Source organism: Pseudorasbora parva, chromosome 5 (genome assembly GCF_024679245.1).
Source record: "Pseudorasbora parva isolate DD20220531a chromosome 5, ASM2467924v1, whole genome shotgun sequence".
NCBI classification, from domain to species: Eukaryota; Metazoa; Chordata; class Actinopteri; order Cypriniformes; family Gobionidae; genus Pseudorasbora; species Pseudorasbora parva.
Window position 1 is genome coordinate 26,705,459 of NC_090176.1, and position 24,749 is coordinate 26,730,207.

At 39.6% G+C, this 24,749-nt stretch overlaps 2 protein-coding genes across 6 annotated transcripts; both read left to right on the forward strand.

The window, feature by feature from the left end:
- The first annotated feature begins 181 nt into the window (after nucleotides 1-181).
- On the forward strand, nucleotides 182-3,705 carry gjb8 (gap junction protein beta 8). The gene is made up of 2 exons (XM_067443642.1): nucleotides 182-712; nucleotides 1,787-3,705. The coding sequence occupies exon 2, from the start codon at nucleotides 1,811-1,813 to the stop codon at nucleotides 2,609-2,611; it is 801 nt and encodes a 266-aa protein (XP_067299743.1). The 5' UTR covers nucleotides 182-712; nucleotides 1,787-1,810; the 3' UTR covers nucleotides 2,612-3,705.
- A 13,863-nt stretch (nucleotides 3,706-17,568) lies between these two features.
- gja3 (gap junction protein, alpha 3) lies at nucleotides 17,569-23,650 on the forward strand. 5 transcript variants are annotated; one of them, XM_067443645.1, is made up of 3 exons: nucleotides 17,573-18,025; nucleotides 18,738-18,801; nucleotides 19,835-23,650. In XM_067443645.1, the coding sequence occupies exon 3, from the start codon at nucleotides 19,870-19,872 to the stop codon at nucleotides 21,187-21,189; it is 1,320 nt and encodes a 439-aa protein (XP_067299746.1). In that variant the 5' UTR covers nucleotides 17,573-18,025; nucleotides 18,738-18,801; nucleotides 19,835-19,869; the 3' UTR covers nucleotides 21,190-23,650. The 5 variants fall into 5 exon arrangements, with proteins under 5 accessions (XP_067299749.1, XP_067299746.1, XP_067299747.1 ...); XM_067443646.1 differs by having other exon boundaries at nucleotides 17,573-17,740; XM_067443648.1 differs by lacking the exon at nucleotides 18,738-18,801 and having other exon boundaries at nucleotides 17,569-18,025; nucleotides 19,853-23,650.
- The last annotated feature ends 1,099 nt before the right edge of the window (nucleotides 23,651-24,749 follow it).

Here is a 24,749-nt window from a genome sequence, read left to right on the forward strand (position 1 = left end):
TGTCCACATTATAAAATAATATAGGCTAATATGATTTTGACTAATTTATTGATGTATCTTTTGAAACCTATTTAACTTATTTGTGAAAGGTTTTTCTTATAGTGCGTTTATTTCTTCACTTTATTATTTAGTTTGATATTTTCTATATTTTATGTAATGCAAACACATTTTAGGAGTGTTCAATACTTTTTGGAACCACTGTAGACGATGGTAAACTTTTGCAGCAAAAGTATCTCTCTCACACTCTCCCTCGAATTGAATTGAAGTATTAGCCTATTAAAAAGTTTAAATTTTTACCCTAAAAGAAACGGTTAAATTATGGCCACTGATGTGTGAAAATTAAATATGTTTTACGTTTCTAAACAGGCCGCGGAACATAATAGCTACCACATCTGCACGCGACGCGACTGCGGCGTCTCTAGTTGAGCCGTGCAAGCGCACGACGCATTCCGTGGACATGGAGAATTCTAGTTTTGTCACTTGCTAGCTGAAGAACCATCCAATGAATGCAGTGGCTCCGCCCGATGTCAGGTGCGCCTTTCCTAGAGAGAGAGGGAGAGAAGGCACTAAATATGCGCTCGCTGTCCTCAGTCAATCACTTCATCTCACTCTAGAGACTAAGAAGAAACTGCAAGTGAATTTACTCATTTTTACTCACCTGGACGGATACATAGATCATGGATTTGATCTGAATCGTCTTGTAAGCTAACAGGTAAACTTTTGCGAAACTTCCATAAATCTCACTGATATTTTAGACGATAAACTCCACCAAATATGAAGAGCCCAAAGCTCGACCGAAGTTACTAAATAAAATAAGTTTGATTTTGAACACAGTGTAGGCCTAGCTTGGGTAAGCTACTTGTAATTCGATTATATTACGTTTTAAAATACTCATTCAGACTACAGTTAGGCTACTTTTTTTATCGATTGCATGATTACATAGTATCGCACTTACAGTCAAATATTCATAATTCATTGATTACCTCCTTACTACTTTTACTTTTTAAAAATGCCTAGGCCTACTGCTTGTAAAAATTCATACGGTCACACACACAGAAAGAGTTTTCTCAACATTTCTAATCAACTCATAATTAACACATTATTTTTTTATTTCTTTGACCTAATATTTTTATTTATTTTTTTGCTTTTGTTTTTTTTTAAAGTATTTTTTTTTTTTTTTTTTAAATCATGAGTTAATTACTGAATAGCTTTTCATTAAGTTTATGAAACCCAGTTCCATCACAAACCCCAGTCTGGGAAACCCTGACATAACTTAATATTTAATGCTAACTTCATATTGTTGACAGCAAATAATGGAATATATTTTCTTTCTCCTATATTTAATTTCTTGTATGGTACAAGATTATTTTACTAAAATCAATGTGATAAACAAGTTAGGTCAAAAGTAATTTAATCATAATCCAAAAGTTGTCTTACCTTAAATATGTAATGCAATGAATGATGTTACTAACTACAGTTTTTGTCATGTAATTTTGGAATCAGTAACCGATTACAATTTGTAAGTAATCTACCCAGCGCCACCTACATTTACACAAAAAAAGTGGAATAAATGGATTAATAAATGGATCAAAATATTTTTATAATTCAAAATGCAATTTCCAGACAAGTTGTCAATAATACTGTGTAAATAATATGTAACATGTTTTTCATGTTTTTATTTTAAAACTATTAAAAACAATTCCAGTTTGCATGCTTATTCAACAAATGTAAAGTTTGCCTTTTTATAGTTGGTAAATCAAATTCCTCTTTTTCTTTTAAATTATAGGAGCTGAGAGCAACAGTAGACAAGATGAGTTGGGGAGCGCTTTATGCCCAACTGGGAGGGGTAAATAAACACTCCACCAGCTTGGGAAAGATCTGGCTATCTGTCCTCTTCATCTTCCGCATTTGCATCCTTGTAATAGCCGCCGAGACGGTCTGGGGAGATGAGCAGTCCGACTTTACCTGTAACACACAACAGCCCGGCTGCAAAAACGTCTGCTACGACCACTTCTTTCCAGTCTCACATATCCGTTTCTGGTGCCTGCAGCTCATCTTTGTGTCTACACCGGCTTTGCTGGTGGCTATGCATGTAGCGTACCGCAAACGCAGCGTAAAGAAAGGCCTACTGGCCAACCGCAGTGGCACTGTCAAAGGGGATGACCTGGAAAGCCTGAAGAAGAGACGTCTTCCCATCACTGGGCCGCTGTGGTGGACCTACACCTCCAGCCTGTTCTTCCGGCTCCTTTTCGAGGCCGGATTCATGTATGCACTGTATTATGTCTACGATGGGTTTCAGATGGCACGTCTTGTGAAGTGTGAGCAGTGGCCCTGTCCCAATAAAGTTGACTGCTTTATCTCACGACCAACGGAGAAGACCGTCTTCACCATTTTCATGGTGGGATCTTCTTCCATCTGCATTGTGCTCAATGTGGCTGAACTGAGCTATTTGATTGTCAAGGCATTGCTGAGGTGCTCAGCCAGAAGAAAGGGGAGGCGCGCCTTTGTACACCAAGACAAAATTTCCACAGAAAAGGCGCTCTTACAGAACGAAAAGAACACAAGGTTGCTGTCCTCCGCTTCGGACTCCTCGACCAATAAGTCTCTTTAAGATTAGCCCTATATCCAGTGACTCAATTCTACTATCATCTTGGATGATAATAGGCACGTAGATGACAGTGTTTTAACAGAATGTTATTTGTAGCTTGTTTTTGACAAGTTGTCCTGAGAATAGAACAAAGCCGCAAACCTGAGAGCAGGTTTCAAGCATGGTTAATATAAAAGGTGACATTCCTCCCCCAAACCAAAAGATGACTATAGGGACTATTACACTAAATCGACTGTAAGAATTTGTGGGGTTGCTGAATTTTTCCCCCAGGTAAAACCTGCTCAGCCTTTTTACTCTTTAATCATTGCATTGGAAAAGCCCAAGAGTGACTCCTAGTGGTCACAGCAACATAAATGAAGTTCAGGGACCTTTGCACAAAAATGTGTCCTGTATTTGAGAGGTCATTTACTATGTTGTATTGTACATAAATGCTTCTCTTTCTTTGGACTTTTACAGTGATTGAGTTTAGCTTTGTTTACTTTTTAAACGCATTTTTTAATCAACCTTTTTTAAGACTGGTAGTAGCCTAGCCTTTAATTTAGAAAGCTGAAGGGGGTTTTGTGTTTTTATTTGTGCTTGGTTTGGTGCGTTATTTAAAAGTCTCAACAAAAATGTTACGTCTGTGTAGTTTTAAGGCGTTTCGCAATATCCTTGCTCTACCGGGGATTTAATATAATCTTACAGCAGTTTCTTATTTCAGAACAAATAAACGTCACGTGAGAATGTTTACTAGTGGCGCGCCGCGTGCTGTATGTCATCTCAGTCAGTCTACCTGTTGACAGGTGAGAGGGCATTAACTGACAAAGCTTAAACGTGGATTCGCGCTTCATCATCTGTCCGTTATCTTCTGTTTAGTTTTTCTCCTCTCTGAGTGGGTCTAAGTCAGCGGTGAACAGTTTTGTTTTTAATGCTGTGATTAAACTGCTGGTATAATTGTTAGCCTACCAAGTTTCCACATGGCATCAATGGAATCTGCTGTTTCCAAACGCGAGACGTGATCATTTTTGATTGTCAGTTAATAATATTTACGTTTCTTTCTAATTATGGATTTTATAACAACTTTTTTATGAATCTTAATAAAAAACTTTTTAAATGTTTGATGTGTTTGTCTGTAGTGTGATTCCTACTGGTGGATTTTTTTTCCATGAAAACCCATGGAGGGCGGTGCCTTTCTTTCTATTTTAGGTCAGGCCTGCTGCATGACTATCCTACTTGCATGCAATAGGCCTTGAAAAAAATCCAGAATTTTTGACTAGAGACTCATTATTATCTTTTTGCCAGTTTACTGCCACAAACAAGCTTTTAGTGATTGCTTTCATTAGGCCTTCTAACTTTACAGCCTAAATACATTTTTGTTTTAAACTTCCACACTGGACCCTGTTGCCTATCACATCTTCAGTGGAAAATAATCAAGCACACGAGGAAGAGTGCAGTTGTAGGCCTACAGTTGCGTTAGCACAACTATAATTCGGCCACTGGTGATTTGATTACATATTAGTGTTTTTAAATAAAAGTAGATTTGTAGGCCTAATATATTGATTATATTTTACTCAGCCAACGAAAAAAGTTCCACAGAAACCAAAGCAGATACGCTTGCAATCAACACATTGAACGCGGAGTGATACAAAAATGAAAACGTCCCATTTTTGTTCTCAAAAGTCTTGATCAATTATATTATTATTATTATTATTATTATTATTATTATTATTATTATTATTATTATTATTATTATTATTAGGCTATTATTTCATATAATATTTTTGTTATACTTATCATTATTATTAGGGCCCAAGCCCTGAAAGGGCGAAGAGCCCTATTGTTCTTCTAAGGATTATTAGGGCCCAAGCCCTGAAAGGGCGCAGAGCCCTATTGTTCTTCTAAGGGTTTTTATTATTATTATTATATATTATTATTTTTTTTACCGACTATTTGGGCATTTTTGGGGCCTTTCCCATGCTCGAAAACTCTTGAAACTTTGCACACGCATCAGAATGCGCGGCCATCAGAGCCGGGCTGAGGCTGGGACCCGGGCGTGGCAGGGGGGCTCGACAGCGCCCCCTAAAGTGGGGTCTGAAAACGGGCTCTATAAATCAAACACACTTGCACGTACATATATGAATCTCGGTACACATATAGAGCTCATCGGGCTGAACAACTTTCGTGCTCTAAGTTATGCGTCAGCCCAACAGGAAGTGAGCTATTATGGGTTGTTCGGAAAACGCATGCTCTGGAATTTGCGATACTCCTCCTAGACGATTCACCCGATCAGCACCAAACTCGGTCAGCATGAAGTCAAGACACTGAGGATGCCAAATTGCGAGCAACTTTTTGATATCTCAAACGGTTTGGCCGTGGCGAAGAGATGAATTTATGGCGAGAAAAGGGAAAGAGGAAGTGTGTTATAACTTCTGCATAGATTAATTCATTTTGATGAAACTTCAGCTGTGTGTTCGTTGTAAGAGGCCGATCACATGGATATGACTTTTGTGAGTCACAGTTATAGCGCCACCAACTGGCAGCAGGAAGTGTGGCTTTTGTCCAAAGTGGGGGGTTAGTTTTATGTACATTCACCAAACTCGGTATATATATTGTACATTTCGAGCCGGACAACTTTCTCATTTACAGTCATTAGCTCTGACCAACAGGAAGTCAGATAATTTGGTTGGAAGATAACAAGAAGTCGAAAACGAGCTCTGAGTTTTTACCTTCTCCTCAAAAGCGATTCATTCAATCTCCTCCAGACTCGGACAACATGAAGTAAATATACAGAAGATGCTAAAATGCGAACGGTTATTGGATATCTCAAACGGTGTTCCCTTAGCAAAAGCCTAAAAAAGACAAAATAAGCACACAAGTGCCTGGTTCATAAATAAGGCTATACTCCCACCTGCTGGTTATTCTATATAGCACACTGTTTTTTTTTTTTTTTTTTTTTCAACACTTATGCTCTAACTTAAATGACCAGTAGAGGGCAATATTGTATAAGTTTTAAAGCAAAAAAACTTGCCTCTGTGTGTGTGTGTGAATGGTTTTCTAGCCTGGTGGGGACTTAAACCTGAATGCACACAGACTCATGGGGACTTCCCAATGGGTACAAAAGCTTATAAATCAGACAGAATTAGTTCTTTTGAAGAAAGTTTTGTGTGATGGGTAGGTTTATGGTAGGCGCAGTGTAGGGGGATAGAATATATGGTTTGTACAGCATAAAAAGCATTACATCTATGCTGAGTCCCCAAAAAGATAGTGAACCAGACGTGTGTGTGTGTGTGTGTGTGTGTGGCTGTGTGTGTGTGTGTGTGTGTGTGTGTGTGTGTGTGTGTGTGTGTGTGTGGAGGGGGGATGGGCTGATTAATACCTGCAGCTTTCTACTGTGTGTGTGTGTGTGTGTGTGTGTGTGTGTGTGTGTGTGTGTGTGTGTGTGTGTGTGTGTGTGTGTGTGTATGTGTATGTGTGTGTGTGTGAGAGAGAGAGAGAGAGAGCGAGAGAGAGAGAGAGAGAGAGAGAAAGAGAGAGAGAGAGAGAGAGAGAGAGAGAGAGACTCTTCTGTCTAAAAAGATTACCTCTCAATACTGTGCTTTGGCCTGCATTAAAGGATTAAACATATTATTCTGGGTTTGAATAAAAAAATTAATGTAAAAAAACGGTTTATTTGTAGGGCATTGACAATATTGTTTTATATAATTAGTTAAATAATTGTGTTAATACAAATAATTATAATTAAAAAAATATAAATATAAAAAAAATTACCCCCCCTCTCCCTCTCTCAGGATCACTCTGTGTGTGTGTGTGTGTGTGTGTGTGTGTGTGTGTGTGTGTGTGTGTGTGTGTGTGTGTGTGTGTGTGTGTGTGTGTGTGTGTGTGTGTGTGTGTGTGTGGAGGGGGTCTCTCACTCTGTGTGTGTGTGTGTGTGTGTGTGTGTGGAGGGGGTCTCTCTCACTCTCTGTGTGTGTGTGTGGAGGGGGTCTCTCTCACTCTGTGAGTGTGTGTGTGGAGGGAGTCTCTCTCACTCTGTGTGTGTCACCTTGTCTCTTGTTTTTTCATAATTTAACCCTTTCATTTCATAGGCTATCACAAATATCTATCACTTTATTGTGAAAAATAAGTAAAACAAAAACATATATTATATCTTTAATTAAATACTGGTCTTCTGAACTTACAAAATTTTGAGCTGCAAAAAATACATTTGCTCATAATTGAAAGTGATATCCTAATACTTTTAATTGTTTTCTATAACATGGGCTTTAAAGAAGGTCATGTGCTGTGTTTGCAAAGATCACGTATGACACCTCTTTAAACTAATTATTTATTGATTAAAATTCAAATGGATAAAAAAATATAATTTCACATGATCTTATAAAAGTGGCTGTTTATAATAAACTTCTATAAATTTTATGCACGCATATTACTCTTACCTGACACTGATATTAAAATCATTGTTGCGGTCTCTGTGATTTGGCTTAATTTATTTTTAAGAGAAGGCTAAGGATAATACAACTTCAGCATTTGGACAGTATTCTGCACTCATTTTGAAATTGACATTTGACATCATCTGACATAAAATTAATGAATAAAATGTAATTGATCTCATAGATGTGAGTGTTGTGGTTCCTGGTCATAGCAGCACCAGTTGCTGCAGTTAATGAGGTGAATTCAAATGACTTTGACATAGTCCCGTTATTTATTTTTTCCCACATTAAATGCCTATTGCCTGCTGTGCACAGTTAAGCTGATGCCACCGGGGTGGCGGTGCCCCCGGCTTGGGCCCGTCATCGCTGCTCGCAGCTTTAATTTGTTATTATTATTATTAGGGCCCAAGCCCTGAAAGGGCGCAGAGCCCTATTGTTCTTCTAAGGATTATTTTTTTTTTTCTTTGTTATTAGGGCCCAAGCCCTGAAAGGGCGCAGAGCCCTATTGTTCTTCTAAGGGTTTTTAGGGCCCAAGCCCTGAAAGGGCGCAGAGCCCTATTGTTCTTCTAAGGATTATTATTATTATTATTATTATTATTTTAACCCGACTATTTGGGCATTTTGGGGGCCCTTCCCATGCTCGAAAACTCTTGAAACTTTGCACACGCATCAGAATGCGCGGCCATCAGGGCCGGGCTGAGGCTGGGACCCGGGCGTGGCAGGGGGGCTCGACAGCGCCCCCTAAAGTGGGGTCTGAAAACGTGGTCTATAAATGAAACACACTTTCACGTACACATATGAAACTCGGTACACATATAGAGTTCATCGGGCCGAACAACTTTCGTGCTCTAAGTTATGTGTCAGCCCAACAGGAAGTGAGCTATTATGGGTTGTTCGGAAAACGCATGCTCTGGAATTTGCGATACTCCTCCTAGACGATTCACCCGATCAGCACCAAACTCGGTCAGCATGAAGTCAAGACACTGAGGATGCTAAATTGCAAGCAACTTTTTGATACCTCGAACGGTTTGGCCGTGGCGAAGAGACAAATTTATGGCGAGAAAAGGGAAACAGGAAGTGTGTTATAACTTTTGCATACATTAATTCATTTTGATGAAACTTCAGCTGTGTGTTCGTTGTAAGAGGCCGATCACATGGATATGACTTTTGTGAGTCACAGTTATAGCGCCACCAACTGGCAGCAGGAAGTGTGTCACTTTTGTCCAAAGTGGGGGGGTTAGTTTTATCTACATTCACCAAACTCGGTATATATATTGTACATTTCGAGCCGGACAACTTTCTAATTTACAGTCATTAGCTCTGACCAACAGGAAGTCAGATAATTTGGTTGGAAGATAACAAGAAGTCGAAAGCGAGCTCTGAGTTTTTACCTTCTCCTCAAAAGCGATTCATTCAATCTTCTCCAAACTCGGACAACATGAAGTAAATATACAGAAGATGCTAAAATGTGAACGGTTATTGGATATCTCAAACGGTGGTCCCGTAGCAAAAGCCTAAAAAACACAAAATAAGAACACAAGTGCCTGGTTCATAAATAAGACTATACTCCCACCTGCTGGTTATTCTCTATATCACACTGTTTTTTTTTTTGTTTGTTTTTTCAACACTTATGCTCTCACTTAAATGACCAGTAGAGGGCAATATTGTATAAGTTTTCAAGCAAAAAAACCTTACCTCTGTGTGTGTGTGTGAATGGTTTTCTAGCCTGGTGGGGACTTAAACCTGAATGCACACAGACTCATGGGGACTTCCCAATGGGAACAAAAGCTTATAAATCAGACAGAATGAGTTCTTTTGAAAAGGTGAAAATGCAGAAAGTTGTGTGATGGGTAGGTTTAGGGGTAGGAGCAGTGTAGGAGGACAGAATATATGGTTTGTACAGCATAAAAACCATTACATCTATGGTGAGTCCCCAGAAAAAGATAGTGAACCAGACATGAGTGTGTGTGTGTGTGTGTGTGTGTGTGTGAGGGGCAGGGGCAGGGGTGGGGGGGTGAAGGGGGGTGTTGTGGATGGGGGGATGTGCTGAGCTGATTTTAGTTGCCTGCAGCATACTTCAGCATTACTACTGTGTGTGTGTGTGTGTGTGTGTGTGTGTGTGTGTGTGTGTGTGTGTGTGTGTGTGTGTGTGTGTGTGTGTGTGTGTGTGTGTGTGTGTGTGTGTGTGTGTGTTGTTCTAGCCTGGTGGGGACTTCAACCTGAATGCACACAGACTCATGGGGACACATGTCACTGTATGGGCCTAAATTGAGGTCCCAATGGGTACAAAAGCTTATAAATCATACAGAATGAGTTCTTTTGAAAATGTAAAAATGCAGAAAGTTTTGTGAAATGGGAAGGTTTAGGGGTAGGGGCAGGAGGACAGAATATATGGTTTGTAAAGCATAAAAACCATTACGTCTATAAGTCCCCAGAAAGATAGTGAACCAGACATGAGTGTGTGTGTGTGTGTGTGTGTGTGTGTGTTCTTTTTAGCCTGGTGGGGACTTCAACCTGAATGCACACAGACTCATGGGGACACGTGTCACTGATTTCTACAGTGTGTGTGTGTGTGTGTGTGTGTGAGCCACTCTTCTGTCTAAAAAGATTACCTCTCAATACTGTGCTTTGGCCTGCATTAAAGGATTAAACATATTATTCTGGGTTTGAATAAAAAAATTAATGTATAAAACCAGTTTATTTGTAGGGCATTGACAATATTGTTTTATATAATTAGTTAAATAATTGTGTTAATACAAATAATTATTAATAAAAATATATAAATATAAAAAAAACATTACTAACAAAAGAAAAAACACATTTTATTGTCTTTAAAAAAATAAAATAAAAATAAGTAGTGTGTGAAACTTAAAAAATGAGAAGATTAATGCCTTTTGTTTAAGGACAAAAATGAGAACCAATGATTTACCGGTATATAGAATAACCAGAAGGTGGAAGTGTAGCCTTATTTAGTAACCAGGTTGGATATGTCCTAGGGAACACTGTTTTGAAGATAAAACTATTGTTGTTTTTGCAAAACAGTGTTTTCAGACAGTGAAATAAAAACAATGTTCGCTCACTGTTTAGATTTTGTGTCTGTCATTCCCCTCCCCCCTCACTCTCCCTCTCTCAGGATCACTCTGTGTGTGTGTGTGTGTGTGTGTGTGTGTGTGTGTGTGTGTGTGTGTGTGTGTGTGTGTGTGTGTGTGTGTCACCTTGTCTCTTGATTGTCATAATTTAACGCTTTTATATCATAGGCTATCACAAATAGCTATCACTTTGATGTGAAAAATAAGTTAAAAAAACCACACAAAATATAACATATCTTTAAAAAATATACAGGCCTTCTGGACTTACAAAATTGTGCATGTATATTACTCTTACCTGACACTGACATTGAAATCATTTTTGTGGTTTCTGTGATTTAGATTTATTTATTTATTTATATTTTTAAAAATATTGAATGCCACACATATTAAAATAAAAACATGCATGCTTTTTACTGCATAAGACTGGTGAACAAACAGAAGCTACGGTAGGTCAAAAACACAAAGAGAAGTGTAAGGATAATACAACTTCAGCATTTGGACAGTGTTCTGCACTCATTTTGAAATTGACATTTGACATCATCTGACATAAAATTAGTGAATAAAATGTAATTGATCTCATAGATGTGACTGTTGTGGTTCCTGGTCATAGCAGCACCAGTTTCTGCAGTTAATGAGGTGAATTCAAATGACTTTGACATAGTCCTTTTATTTTTTCCCATATTAAATGCCTATTGGCCTTCTGCGCACAGTTAAGCTGATGCCACCGGGGTGGCGATGCCCCCGGCTTGGGCCCGTCATCGCTGCTCGCAGCTTTAATTATTATTATTATTATATATTATTATTTTTTTTACCGACTATTTGGGCATTTTTGGGGCCTTTCCCATGCTCGAAAACTCTTGAAACTTTGCACACGCATCAGAATGCGCGGCCATCAGGGCCGGGCTGAGGCTGGGACCCGGGCGTGGCAGGGGGGCTCGACAGCGCCCCCTAAAGTGGGCTCTGAAAACGGGCTCTATAAATCAAACACACTTGCACGTACATATATGAAACTCGGTACACATATAGAGCTCATCGGGCTGAACAACTTTCGTGCTCTAAGTTATGCGTCAGCCCAACAGGAAGTGAGCTATTATGGGTTGTTCGGAAAACGCATGCTCTGGAATTTGCGATACTCCTCCTAGACGATTCACCCGATCAGCACCAAACTCGGTCAGCATGAAGTCAAGACACTGAGGATGCTAAATTGCGAGCAACTTTTTGATATCTCAAACGGTTTGGCCGTGGCAAAGAGATGAATTTATGGCGAGAAAAGGGAAACAGGAAGTGTGTTATAACTTCTGCATACATTAATTCATTTTGATGAAACTTCAGCTGTGTGTTCGTTGTAAGAGGCCGATCACATGGATATGACTTTTGTGAGTCACAGTTATAGCGCCACCAACTGGCAGCAGGAAGTGTGGCTTTTGTCCAAAGTGGGGGGTTAGTTTTATGTACATTCACCAAACTCGGTATATATATATTGTACATTTCGAGCCGGACAACTTTCTAATTTACAGTCATTAGCTCTGACCAACAGGAAGTCAGATAATTTGGTTGGAAGATAACAAGAAGTTGAAAACGAGCTCTGAGTTTTTACCTTCTCCTCAAAAGCGATTCATTCAATCTCCTCCAAACTCGGACAACATGAAGTAAATATACAGAAGATGCTAAAATGCGAACGGTTATTGGATATCTCAAATGGTTTTCCCTTAGCAAAAGCCTAAAAAAGACAAAATAAGCACACAAGTGCCTGGTTCATAAATAAGGCTATACTCCCACCTGCTGGTTATTCTATATATCACACTGTTTTTTTGTGTGGTTTTTTTCAACACTTATGCTCTCCCTTAAATGACCAGTAGAGGGCAATATTGTATAAGTTTTCAAGCAAAAAAACTTGCCTGTGTGTGTGAGAATGGTTTTCTAGGCTGGTGGGGACTAAAACCTGAATGCACACAGACTCATGGGACTTCCCAATGGGTACAAAAGCTTATAAATCATACAGAATGAGTTCTTTTGAAAATGTGAAAATGCAGAAAGTTTTGTGTGATGGGTAGGTTTAGGGGCAGGAGCAGTGTAGGAGGACAGAATATATGGTTTGTACAGCATAAAAACCATTACGTCTATGGTGAGTCCCCAAATAGATAGTGAACCAGACGTGTGTGTGTGTGTGTGTTTGTGTGTGTGTGTGTGTGTGTGTGTGTTCTTTTTTCTAGCCTGGTGGGGACTTCAACCTGAATGCACACAGCCTCATGGGGACATGTGTCATTGATTTCTACAGTGTCTGTGTGTGTGTGTGTGTGTGTGTGGGGGGGGGGGGGGGGGGGGTTTGTTGTGGATGGGGGATGGTGGATGGGCTTAACTGATAAGAGTTGCCTGCAGCATACTTCAGCATTACTACTGTTTAGGGGTAGGAGCAGTGTAGGGGGACAGAATATATGGTTTGTACAGCATAAAAACCATTACGTCTATGGTGAGTCCCCAAAAAGATAGTGAACCAGATATGTGTGTGTGTGTGTGTGTGTGTGTGTGTGTGTGTGTGTGTGTGTGTGTGTGTGTGTGTGTGTGTGTGTGTGTGTGTGTGTGTGTGTGTGTGTCACTTTCTCTCGATGGTAATAATTGAACCCTAACATATCATAGGCTAATACAAATGTAAAAAAAAAATGAGTTTAAAAAAAAAAAAAACTCTACAAATACCTTGAATTAAATACTGTAATAAATACAAAATGTTGCGCTGCAAAAGATAACTTTGCACATATTTGAAAATGACTTATATCCCATTACATTAGAATTCATCTATATTTAAATTACATCATGAGTGTGGCTTGAAACTTTTCCCCACCGTTTAGATTTTACTATTTTTGTTTTGTTGAAAATCATGTTTAATCTCTCTCTCTCTCTCTCTCTCTCTCTCTCTCTCTCTCTCTCTCTCTCTCTCTCTCTCTCTCTCTCTCTCTCTCTCTCTCTCTCTCTCTCTCTCTCTCTCTCTCTCTCTCTCTCTCTCTCTCTCTCTCTCTCAGTGTGTGTGTGTCTGTTTGTAGGGGGATGGTGCCAGCTTCATTTTGATTGTGTGAGTGTGTGTGTGTGTGTGTGTGTGTGTGGAGGGGATCTCTCTCACTCTTTGTGTGTGCCACCTTGTCTCTTGATTGTCATAATTTAAACCTTCATATCAGAGGCTATCACAAATAACTATCACTTTAGTGTGAAAAATATGTAAAAACAACAAAGAAAATACTATATCTTAATTAAACACTGGCCCTCTGAATTTACAAAATTTTGAGCTGCAAAAGATGCATTTGCACATAATTGAGAGTGACCCATTATATCCTAATGCATTAAAAAAAAATCTATATTTAAATTTCATAATAGGTGTGGCTTGTGGTCATAGTGGCACCAGCTGCTGTGATACATGTGGCATATTAGAGCAATTTTCAAATATTCTCCTGTTTATAAAGTTCTATAAATTTTATGCACGCATATTACTCTTACCTGACACTGATATTAAAATCATTGTTGTGGTCTCTGTGATTTGGCTTAATTTATTTTTAAGAGAAGTGTAAGGATAAAACAACTTCAGCATTTGGACAGTATTCTGCACTCATTTTGAAATTGACATTTGATATCATCTGACATAAAATTAATGAATAAAATGTAATTGATCTCATAGATGTGAGTGTTGTGGTTCCTGGTCATAGCAGCACCAGTTGCTGCAGTTAATGAGGTGAATTCAAATGACTTTGACATAGTCCCTTTATTTATTTTTCCCCATATTAAATGCCTATTGCCTGCTGTGCACAGTTAAGCTGATGCCACCGGGGTGGCGGTGCCCCGGCTTGGGCCCGTCATCGCTGCTCGCAGCTTTAATTTGTTATTATTATTTATTATTATTTTTTTACGCGACTATTTGGGCATTTTTGGGGCCCTTCCCGTGCTCGAAAACTCTTGAAACTTTGCACACGCATCAGAATGCGCGGCCATCAGGGCCGGGCTGAGGCTGGGACCCGGGCGTGGCAGGGGGGCTCGACAGCGCCCCCTAAAGTGGGCTCTGAAAACGTGGTCTATAAATCAAACCGACTTGCACGTACATATATGAAACTCGGTACACATATAGAGCTCATCGGGCCAAACAACTTTCGTGCTCTAAGTTATGCGTCAGCCCAACAGGAAGTGAGCTATTAGGGGTTGTTGAACGCATGCTGTGGAACGCATGCTGTGGAATTTGCGATACTCCTCCTAGACGATTCACCCGATCAGCACCAAACTCGGTCAGCGTGAAGTCAACACACTGAGGATGCCAAATTGCGAGCAACTTTTTGATATCTCAAACGGTTTGGCCGTGGCGAAGAGACGAATTTATGGCGAGAAAAGGGAAACAGGAAGTGTGTTATAACTTCTGCATACATTAATTCATTTTGATGAAACTTCAGATGTGTGTTCGTTGTAGGAGGCCGATCACATGGATATGACTTTTGTGAGTCAAAGTTATAGCGCCACCAACTGGCAGCAGGAAGTGTGTCACTTTCAAAATTGCTTTAAATCCCCATCTTATTTTCACCCGATTCACTTCAAACTTCATCAGTATAATGTCAAAACATGGCAGATATAGACATATGAATGGATTCCTGATTCTTGAAATACTGTTGTCATGGCAACGTGTCAAAGTCTAATAATCTTTTTATGTGTTTTTGAGACTCTTAGCATGCTTGAAATTGCATGAAACTCAACACACACATCTGACATGCTGTCCAGAAGATGCAAGCAAAGATTCAGAAACGGGCGTGGTAGAGGGGCTCAATAGCGCCATCTTTTGTCAAAAGTGGGGGGTTAGTTTTATCTACATTCACCAAACTCGGTATATATATTGTACTTTTCGAGCCGGACAACTTTCTAATTTACTGTCATTAGCTCTGACCAACAGGAAGTTAGATAATCTGGTTTGAAAATGAGAAAAAGTTGAAAGCGAGCTCTGAGTTTTTACCTTCTCCTCAAAAGCGATTCATTCAATCTCCTCCAAACTCGGACAACATGAAGTAAATATACAGAAGATGCTAAAATGCGAATGGTTATTGGATATCTCAAACGGTGTTCCCGTAGCAAAAGCCTAAAAAACACAAAATAAGCACACCAGTGCCTGGTTCATAAATAAGGCTATACTCCCACCTGCTGGTTATTCTATATAATCACAGTTTTTTTTTCTTTTTTTTTTCAACACTTATGCTCTCACTTAAATGACCAGTAGAGGGCAATATTGTATAAGTTTTCAAGCAAAAAAACATTACCTCTGTGTGTGTGTGTGAATGGTTTTCTAGCCTGGTGGGGACTTAAACCTGAATGCACACAGACTCATGGGGACTTCCCAATGGGTACAAAAGCTTATAAATCAAACAGAATGAGTTACTTTGAAAATGTGAAAATGCAGAAAGTTTCCTGTGATGGGCAGGGGCAGTGTAGGAGGACAGAATATATGGTTTGTACAGCATAAAAACCATTACATCTATGGTGAGTCCCCAGAAAAAGATAGTGAACCAGACATGAGTGTGTGTGTGTGTGTGTGTGTGTGTGAGGGGCAGGGACGGGGGGGGGGGGGGGGGGGTGAAGGGGGGTGTTGTGGATGGGGGGATGGGCTGAGCTGATTTGAGTTGCCTGCAGCATACTTCAGCATTACTACTGTGTGTGTGTGTGTGTGTGTGTTGTTCTAGCCTGGTGGGGACTTCAACCTGAATGCACACAGACTCATGGGGACACATATGTCACTGTAGGGGCCTAAATTGAGGTCCCAATGGGTACAAAAGCTTATAAATCATACAGAATGAGTTCTTTTGAAAATGTAAAAATGCAGAAAGTTTTGTGAAATGGGTAGGTTTAGGGGTAGGGGCAGGAGGACAGAATATATGGTTTGTAAAGCATAAAAACCATTACGTCTATGAGTCCCCAGAAAGATAGTGAACCAGACATGAGTGTGTGTGTGTGTGTGTGTGTGTGTGTGTGTGTGTGTGTGTGTGTGTGTGTGTGTGTGTGTGCGTGTGCGCTAAAAAGATTACCTCTCAATGCTGTGCTTTGGCCTGCATTAAAGGATTAAACATATTATTCTGGGTTTGAATAAAAAAATAAATGTATAAAACCAGTTTATTTGTAGGGCATTGACAATATTGTTTTATATAATTAGTTAAATAATTGTGTTAATACAAATAATTATTAATAAAACATATAAATATTTAAAAAAAATTACTAACAAAGGAAAAAACACATTTAATTGTCTTTTTCAACAAAAAGTAATTGGTGTGTGTAACTTAAAAATGAGAAGATTAATGTTTAAGGACAAAAATGATAACCAATGAGCTACCGGTATATGGAATAACCAGAAGGTGGAAGTGTAGCCTTATTCAGTAACCAGGTTGGACATGTCCTAGGGAACACTGTTTTGAAGATAAAACTATTGTTGTTATTGCAAAACAGTGTTTTCAGACAGTGAAATAAAAACAATGATCTCTCACTGTTTAGATTTTGTGTCTGTCATTCCCCCTCCCCCCTCCCTCTCCCTCTCTTAGGATCACTATGTGTGTGTGTGTGTGTGTGTGTGTGTGTGTGTGTGTGTGTGTGTGTGTGTGTGTGTGTGTGGAGGGGGTCTCTCTCACTCTGTGTGTGTGTCACCTTTTCTCTTGTGTTTTCATAATTTAACCCTTTCATATCATAGGCTATCACAAATATCTATCACTTTATTGTGAAAAATAAGTAAAAAACAAAAACATATATTATATCTTTAATTAAATACTGGTCTTCTGAACTTACAAAATTTTGAGCTGCAAAAAATACATTTGCACATAATTGAAAGTGATATCCTAATACTTTTAATTGTTTTCTATAACATGGGCTTTAAAGAAGGTCATGTGCTGTGTTTGCAAAGATCACGTATGACACCTCTTTAAACTAATTATTTATTGATAGAATTCAAATGGATAAAAAAAGTTAATTTCACATGATCTTATTAAAGTGCCTGTTTATAATAAACTTCCATAAATGATATGCACGCATATTACTCTTACCTGACACTGATATTAAAATAATTGTTGCGGTCTCTGTGATTTGGCTTAATTTAATTTTTAAGAGAAGTGTAAGGATAATACAACTTCAGCATTTGGACAGTATTCTGCACTTATTTTGAAATTGACATTTGACATCATCTGACATAAAATTAATGAATAAAATGTAATTGATCTCATAGATGTGACTTGTGGTTCCTGGTCATAGCAGCACCAGTTGCTGCAGTTAATGAGGTGAATTCAAATGACTTTGACATAGTCCCTTTATTTATTTTTTCCCATATTAAATGCCTATTGGCCTGCTGTGCACAGGTAAGCTGATGCCACCGGGGTGGCGGTGCCACCGGCTTGGGCCCGTCATCGCTGCTCGCAGCTTTAATTATCATTATTTTATGACAATATTCTGTGGTATAAAGTAAAATAAAGCTTCTGTCTTCATCGTGTGTTCGAGTATATTTAAGTTGGGGCGATGAGTTTACCCCAGTTGACAGGGGCGTGGCGTGCGCGCTGACTGGCCGATGACTTTCTGAACGCAGCACTCTTGCATGACCACTCAAAGTGACAGTAGCGATGGCTGGGAACGGGAGACAGCTGCGCTTGGTGAGACCCCGTCTCCACACTCGATTTGCCATGAAAAACTAGGTGTTCTACGAGAGTTTGGCCTCGGGTCTATTTGTGAAGAACTTTTTTGAATGAATAAGTTGGCCGGCCACTTTCAAAAGAGTTTGGTAAGCTGGCAGTGCTGCCAGGATTTTGGGAACGGGGGGAGCGGGGAGGGCTCCTGCTGCCTTTGGGAGGTCTGTATGCTTTCAACGCACTCAAACTGTGGCACCAGTGGCCGCTGGATATTTCTTTCATTATATAAGTTTGCCTACTTCAGTCAAGGTATGCTTTAAGTTAGGTTCACGGAAAAAAAATATTATCATTTTACATCCCATATTATTGTGACTGGTAGCTGGTAGGCCAATGACACCAGTGTGGATGGTTTCAGTCTACTATCAGCTAACATCATTTAGACACGTTTCAAGAAGTCATCTGTTGTTTTGAGATGACCGCTATGAGCTCATAATCAGTGCAAAAAAATAGAAAATCTGCCTTTCTCTGACAGTCTGACCCTGACAGTATAGTGAGAACATTGGACAATTAGGCTACTATCATCCGTTAATTATATAAACAGCAGCAGTTTGCAATTAAATGCTTAACTGATGGATCAAAGACGATAGATAATAGCGATAATTATAAACTAGGCCTAACCATTTTAATATCTGTAATGAAAATGAGAGCTACCTTAGGAGGGATTTTTTTGGGAGTAGGCGATTTGATAAAAAAAAAAAAAAGAAGAAGCCATATCAGACCATCAATTACTAAAAAATGGCACAAAAAATATTATATGTGAAACTATATAAGGCTTTAAAAAATAAATGTATTTTTTTTTAAATTTTTAACAAATAAAAACTCTTAAAACAAAATTAGCAGTTGTATAAATTTATCTAAAACATTTAAAATTAATAAAATCGTAAAATAAATTAATAAATGTTTATTATTATTATTACTATTATTATTATTATTATTATGTAACTTGCACCTTCTCTTTCAGGGTCATAGACTTGATATAGTACCTTAGTCGATGGATTTGCCGCCCTCAAAACAACATCATTTTAGTAAGTAAAATTTATGTTTTTCTGCCTGTTGTATGTCTTTTTCTATTTGGGGGGTCTTTGTTTACAAGTGGAAATCTGTATAGTCTTTCTGTTTATTTGAGCTTATTATCATAAAGATTAATTTGGATTGATTAAAATCAATTTAGGTTATATCATGAAACCCATTTCTAGATTCATCCATTTTTTAAAACACTTACAGCAACTACATGGTGAAATCATGAATTGCTGGCTATTTTAGCTTTAGCTATAATCATGTAGACATGATATGAGTGTAGATTCACACCAAAAAGGGGCCTGGTTTTGTCTCCATATTTCACTGCCATTTCTCAATTGATGCTCTGAAATTGGCTCTATCAGGGCCTTTCACACACCACTGTCCAGTCAACGCTTTCAAATGTTTTTGAACATTATAATGTCGATCTCAGCACATGCCTACTGGGCAGTGAAGCGAACAGGTGAGAGAGAAAGAGACTGTGTGTTTGAGTGTGGTGAAAAAGTGTGTACGAGTGTATGTGTGTGTGTCAGTGGCTGGAAAGAAAGCGAGCCATAGAGAGTTTGCTTACAGTGTGCATGCCAGGTTCATAGCAGCCAGTTAGAGAGTTAAATAGCGAGGGGTCATGAAATCCTTACGTTTATGTCAAACGTTTTTGTCAATGTGATATTTGCCGTGATAACTGCCTAGGCCGATTTGCTCGATTTTCCTAAACATCATTTGATATATTTGTGTGAGGGGCTGGCGAGTGCTTCATCAGGGCGTACAGTTCGGATCTTATACAGAACCGTGAAATGCTGTGTGAGTTCATGAGAGCTCAGCTTGTTTTTTATAGGTTTATGTAGCTGTGCCTGATTGAACATACACAGGCCTAGACATAGCAAGAGGATCAAGACCATATAATGTACAGTTTAACATGTTATTTTGTTAAGAGTTTGACTAGTTCTGATGAATTCTCTCTGTTCCCCCTCTTAACCCTTTTGCTCACCTGACACCTCTCTCTCTCTCTCTCTCTCTCTCTCTCTCTCTCTCTCTCTCCAGACTGTACTTTCTCTCTAGGCTAGAAATCGTAAAGCATGGGTGACTGGAGCTTTCTTGGGCGGCTCTTGGAGAATGCACAGGAACACTCGACCGTGATCGGCAAAGTCTGGCTGACGGTACTCTTCATTTTTAGGATTCTAGTTTTGGGAGCGGCAGCCGAGGAGGTCTGGGGCGATGAGCAGTCTGACTTCACCTGCAACACGCAGCAGCCCGGCTGCGAGAACGTCTGTTACGACGAGGCCTTCCCCATCTCCCACATCCGCTTCTGGGTGCTCCAAATCATCTTTGTATCAACGCCGACGCTCATCTACCTGGGCCACGTCTTGCACATTGTTCGTATGGAGGAGAAGCGGAAAGAGCGCGAGGAGGAGCTACGAAAGGCCAGCCGGCTCCAGGAGGAGAAAGAACTCCTGTATAGAAACGGAGGGGGAGGGGAGTCAGGTGGACGGGGTGGGGGCGGCGGCGGCAAAAAGGAGAAGCCGCCAATCAGAGACGAGCACGGCAAAATCCGCATTAGAGGTGCCTTGTTGCGCACCTATGTTTTCAACATAATTTTTAAGACCCTGTTTGAAGTGGGGTTTATTTTAGGTCAGTATTTCCTCTATGGTTTCCAGTTGCGGCCCCTGTATAAGTGTGCACGGTGGCCCTGCCCCAACACGGTGGACTGCTTCATTTCCCGGCCCACGGAAAAGACCATCTTCATCATATTTATGCTTGTGGTGGCTTGCGTGTCCCTTTTGCTGAATTTGTTAGAAATCTATCACCTTGGATGGAAGAAGGTCAAACAGGGCATGACCAACGAGTTCGCCCCCGAGCGTGAGTCGCTGCCCGACGCGAACGAAGCGGAGCCTGAGTCTCCTAGAACTGTGCCTCCCACCCTCAGCTACCCACCAGACTACACGGAGGTGGCTGTGGGTGGCGGCGTGTTCCTCCAGCCCGTGTCGGCACCCTCCACGGCTGAGTTCAAGATGGACCCTCTGCGCGAGGAGCTTGAGGAGTCCTCACCTTTTTACATCAGCAACAACAACCACAGGCTGGCTGCCGAGCAGAACTGGGCCAACCTGGCCACCGAGCAGCAGACTCGGGAGATGAACGCCGCCTCCCCCTCCCCTTCTTCATCCTCCTCCTCCTCGTCTCGCTCTTCCAATAATGGGCAGCAAGCCAAAGACGCTGCTCAGCTCGCTGACACCCCTGCTTCTGCTGCCGGTGGTTTGAGCGCTGGGCCGGAGGAAGGGCACGTCACCACAACAGTAGAGATGCACGAGCCGCCCGTTATTTTCACTGACGCTCGACGACTGAGCAGAGCTAGTAAAGCCAGCAGCGTGAGAGCGAGGCCTAACGATCTGGCGGTGTAGTGGCTCTCCACCCCAAAACGCAGGTTTTTGTGGACAAAAACACAAAGAAATACAGCAAAAAACAAGAGGAAGTGAGAGGCAGATTGCTGGAATGGAAAAGTTAATTCCATTCATACAGTGAGCGATGTAAAATCGCAAAGAATTCATTCATCTCTTATGGGAATATGAAAGATGGCTGCTGAATGCTGGTTAGTGTAATGCAGTAGTTGAATGGAGCAGCCCACCTGATGCAGGTTGTTATAACAGAATCTGGAGTGATTTACTGAAAAAAATGTCACTTGAATTAGTCTGACCTTAAAGTAAAAATCAAAAGACTGCCATTTAGTGAAGTTTCTAAACATAATTTAGGGAGGAGTGAGCCATCTAATCTTCCAATCAACAGTTAGAGTATATAAACAGCTGCTTACCTCTTCTCAGTCTCGGCTGTTCCAGCATCCCACCACCTCCCCAAACTCCACCTTTATCTTAGGTACCTTGCCTTACATTATCATTTAGTCACTGTGGGGGTATATCACAGCTCGAGTTGAAGCTGCTTCATCGAGCCCCTCATCAGTGGACAGCAAGCCAAAAAAGTTTAACCTAATATCTTAAGATTATATGGCCAAATTAACTCGTTAGTAAGTATATTGTATCCAAGTCTCATGATGTAACAAAAGCACCAAACATTAAATGTTTGCAGTGTAATAAAACAAGTTACAAACAAACAAAACTAGATTTTAAATACAACATAAATACCAGCCATGGTTTAATTGAGTAAACAACGACACGTGACTCTTGTGTATTAACATGTGCTTTATTTTATTTGAATTACTTCTGAAGCCTGGGATAGAAAAAAAATCGTCAGAAATTGAAGAGAGTAGTTGAAGTTTGTTGTTCCAGCATCTGTCTCTACATTTCCTCACTCTAAAGAGAAATCATAGTGTTGGGGAAGAAAAAAAAGTAAAAAAGCACATTGCCTGATGAGTGGCAAACTTCAATGCATAACAGACAAAGGTCATCCATATATGAAAAAATGAACATATACTGAGGCAAGTGACATATATAAATAACTGTTGTACTACTGAATAGTGCAGTTTTAATTCCTATAGCTTGTGTATTCTCTGGACCATGTTACTTTTTTCTTTTTTTCAATCCCATGATCTGAAGTTCACATCCTGCTCCTCTGTTGGATTTGAGAGTTTTGCTATATCTTGCCATCAGGAATACATGATCACTTTTTGAAGTAGTTAATCTGAGGAGGGGAGTACTAACTCTCATTACATGTGACATTTGAAATCCTTATTGGTTTTTATATTGAAACGTTTGAGCATTTTTTATTTCTAAAAATGTAAGCAATTGGTTGAGAATGAGTACAAAAGAAAAATGTCATCAAAAGCATTGCTTTTCTGTAGTCAGTTCGTGGTTGCTAAAAAAGAAGTTACTTCAAAATGGACATAAAAAGATGCTGCAAGTGTCTTCTGCTAATATGAAGTTTTATTTTTATTTTTTGTTGGTCCAGTTTCAGGTTACTGTGAGGCCCTCATTTTCACTGACTACTGCTGTTGAACATGCCTTCGGTACACATACTGGAACAACATGACAGCACAACAGGATTTATTATTTTCTTGAGACCCATTTAAACACAATGTACAATGTTTTTATTATCAGGTATATTCTTTGGCAATCCATTTAAAGAGACAGACAGCCCTGAAATAGAAAGAGGTACATTGCTTCATCACACAGAGACTGTGCAGGTTTGTCCTTAGGACAGTATTACTTTAGCTTTAATCAGATCACAGTATTTACAGATGTATGTTATTTATTTTCTGCTGTTTTAATGTATCCAAAAACCAAAGTGTGTTATTTTGTCGTTTTTTGGTTCTTAAAGTTTACATTTTAGTAAATAGTTGAAGATTTGCACATTTAGGCAAAAGACACTGTTCAATAATTCTTACATCGATAGAAAGGAGGAAATATTTTTGATCCTTAAAGGAAAATGTCTTAATGGTAAAAGTCGTTGTGTTGATGGCAGTATTATTCCACTTAAATAACATCAAATGTAATTTATAAAACAGCACTTGTAGAGTATAAGAAATATACACGTTTCCCATGTTTTATTTTAGGACTGTTGTGGTGGCCTGAAAGGGCTGCAGGAAATTTGAACATTGTGGATTATAGCATTTCATCGATTCTGAATTTGAATTGGCCAGCCAGCCAGCTCTTTCCTATCTCGATCCGTTTGTAGTGTACTTAGTTGCAGCCCATTATTCTCAGATAACGCTCATTTCTTGAACTGATTTCTCAAGCAGAGCTGATTATTCTGACCAATCAGGGAAATGAACCACCTACATATGCTCAGAACAGCAGCCTGTTTCGATGCTGTCTTAAGAGAAGAAGTGCCTTGTGTATTCAATTTTATAAGAACAAGTTGATGTAAATGTTCATTTACCTCAAATGTTTACAAAGCTGTTACTAAATAAACTTTTTGTACCATAAATGTAGGCTACTCTGACCTTTTCATTCATTTTCAAAAGTCATGTTTAATGTTACTGATGTTGAGTGCTCTAAAGTGCAGGGCTGCTTGCTAAGTCATTGGCTATTAAAAAGATCAAGGCAGAAACTTTCACAGAACTATGAGATCTTTCTTAAAGGTTAGCATGTAATTATGTTTCTTTTGTCATTTTGCACCAACCCTGGATTTAATTTGACAGTTTAAAAATGATTGTCAAGGCATTAAAGGCTTTTTTTGCAATCCAGGTCAAAATCATCAAGTGCAAACTATATTGAGAAATGAATATGCAGGAAGCCTGAGCACATCTCAGCTGAAAACTTGCACACGTTGACCTCTGACCTTTATTCTTATCGGTCCTCCACTCCAGATTCCTAGAGTGGAAGTAAGAATGAGACTGAATGATGAGGGACACTAAAATGGCACATCATCCCCACGATCCGTGCTGTCTTCCCTCTTGAGGGAACGACAAAACCATGCAGGCCGTATTTGTTTATCACTCAGAATGTTCCTAGAAATCCACACATGCCACACGTTACAAAATAAATGTTTAGTTAAATTGACCCTTCGACGAGACTCGCATTGTTGGGCTAAGAGAGTTCATTACTGGTGCTATGTCCGACAAGTTATGGCACTTTCACGCAGTTAAAAATACATCTTGTAGCAAAGAGGACACTGACAGCGCACCGACAGTCAAGACACATCATGTTACTTTTGGTATGAAACAAAGTCTCACCTTTCAAATGTTAAGAAATTCAATCAATAAACTATTTTGTAGCTCTTAATGTATCGTGACAGATCGTTGTCAGTTCAAGCTGCATGCGAACCGATCATCTCTCCCTACTAGTTTTAGCACAAATAAAACATGAACAAACACCAGTAGGTATGTTGTTTCAAAGTGGGATGACGTCAATACACCATTTTTCAAGTTCAAGTCCACCGGCATTAATCTACCAACTTGTTTGTTGGACAAAATGGCAAATTCACCATTATGAATGGTCAGATCGCCTGTCAATCAAATTCCCAGCAAAGGGTGAATTGTAATTGTGTTCCCATTTGATCCTGTCACCCT